Below are 1,801 nucleotides of genomic sequence, written 5' to 3'. Positions count from 1 at the left end.
ACACACACACACACACGCACGCACAATCCTGTACTCTTTCATTCTCATCTCACATCCTTTTCCAACTCTGTCTATTTCATCACTAAATTAAACATAAAATATCTTCTAATACAGGGTGCTCACTATGGCTGGATCGGGCCGATCGCCCGACTCGATCGCCTGAAACTAAAAACAAACACGTTTGTTTTTGAGGCGACCGAGTCGGGCGATCGACCAATCCCATCCGTAGTGGTAACCCCGTATAACAAAATGCGACAAGATCCAACTGCTCTACCACAAACTACAATGACGTCTTTGACTCACCGACGAATGACTGCGCTTTGCTGACTCCTTCCGCTAGCCACAGCAGAAGTCCTCGTGCTGGCAATAGACATGCTGAAGCGATAGGCACGAACAAACGCTTTTCCTTTCACACATGCGCAGACTGCGACTTTGAAGGACTGACGGAAGTTCTTGGACAGGAAGGCGTAAACAATGGGGTTGACACAGCTGTAAGAAAGACCCCAAAAAGTAATACATATATACATATATTATATATATATATAATTAATAAATTATACGTATAATATATATTTCTTAAAATGGTGAAATGGTATCGGTTTAACGCCCCTATCAACACTAATAGGTTACTTAAAAGGCAGGACCTCCGAATTGAACGTCAACCTCCGAAAAGACCGAGCCAAACAGGAAGTTCGTGTAAAGTGTCTTCCTCAATGACATGCCGTCAGGCTGAGCTGAGGCCCGAACTCCCCGAAACAACCTTCTCACGATTATCGGTCCGGTAGCTCAACCATTCGGCTACCGAAGCCACCGTAAGAAAGAGAAATAAGCCAAGAAAATGGAATCATCCGAAACATAAATACTGTTCTATTTTTCAAGTATTCAGAATTCTACCAAACCCAAACTAGCTTCTTTTGTGGAGGCAGTTTTAACACTGCGGAGCTTTGGAATTCAGCTGTTTACCAGAATGGACCCTCAGTTGATAGATTGACTGGTGTGGTCAAAGATCGTACATAACAAGTTAGTTCACTCCTCTCTTTGAGCCGATTAAAAAAGTACTCTCAAAATCCAGTCGCACCCCCTTCGAAAAAGCGCCACTTTGCGAACAGAGTTACCTTACTTGTGTGAAAAGCAATATAAGTCATAGGAAGTTGTTAGGGGACTGTTTCCTAGCGCTGCTTACTCGGGGATTGTGCAGTCCCCAGCCAAGCGCTGCTTAGATCTGACATGTCTGTCGTAATAAATCTTGAACGTGCATCCTCTTTAGCACATTACACCGTAAGCCCAGCATTATTGACTTTTTTCTCACTGTTACTAATGTTTTATGGCAAAACGCTATGAACAGGAAAAAAAACTGATTCCGATCGAGATGTCGATTTTTTAAAGATTTTAGTCTATAAACTGCTATTTCTCAATCATTTTCAATTCTGTTTTCAAAGATTTGAAGAATACTTTTTGATTTGAAGAATTCAGGATTCTACTTTAAGTAGTACCCTTGAACACATCTGATACTAAAACACATGATGTACTTCGGTCAAAATTATCAATTTTCAAATCTTCAGTGTTCAGTTTAAAACACATTACATGCACACTGGGTAGACTAATGTTACTGACCGGTTAAAAGAGCTAGCCATCTCATACTACAATTCTCTGATCGGCAGTAACAACAACTACAAGGCCACCTACATAGGCCTAGCACAGACTTGCTAACCCTGACAGTTGCTTTACTAATTTTCTCGTAGTTTTACCCCAAATCCAAGTCATTAAAAAAATATTTCCAGAAGAAAATTTGTTTTAAAGT

The 1,801-nt window shown here is 40.8% G+C and overlaps 1 protein-coding gene across 1 annotated transcript in view; it reads right to left on the bottom strand.

Moving 5' to 3' along the window:
• LOC101862714 (QRFP-like peptide receptor) overlaps positions 1 to 1,801 on the bottom strand; it is a gene marked incomplete at its 5' end in the record, with an annotated part of 8,870 nt that overhangs the window by 1,923 nt on the left and 5,146 nt on the right. The window contains 1 exon segment of the mRNA XM_005094601.3: positions 304 to 489. Within this exon segment, the coding sequence (XP_005094658.2) occupies positions 304 to 489 (186 nt within the window).

The sequence above is a fragment of the Aplysia californica genome, unplaced genomic scaffold, assembly GCF_000002075.1.
Source record: "Aplysia californica isolate F4 #8 unplaced genomic scaffold, AplCal3.0 scaffold00085, whole genome shotgun sequence".
Classification (NCBI taxonomy): Eukaryota; Metazoa; Mollusca; class Gastropoda; order Aplysiida; family Aplysiidae; genus Aplysia; species Aplysia californica.
The sequence above is the reverse complement of the archived record's forward strand: the minus strand, read 5'-3'. Positions and strand labels throughout refer to the sequence as shown.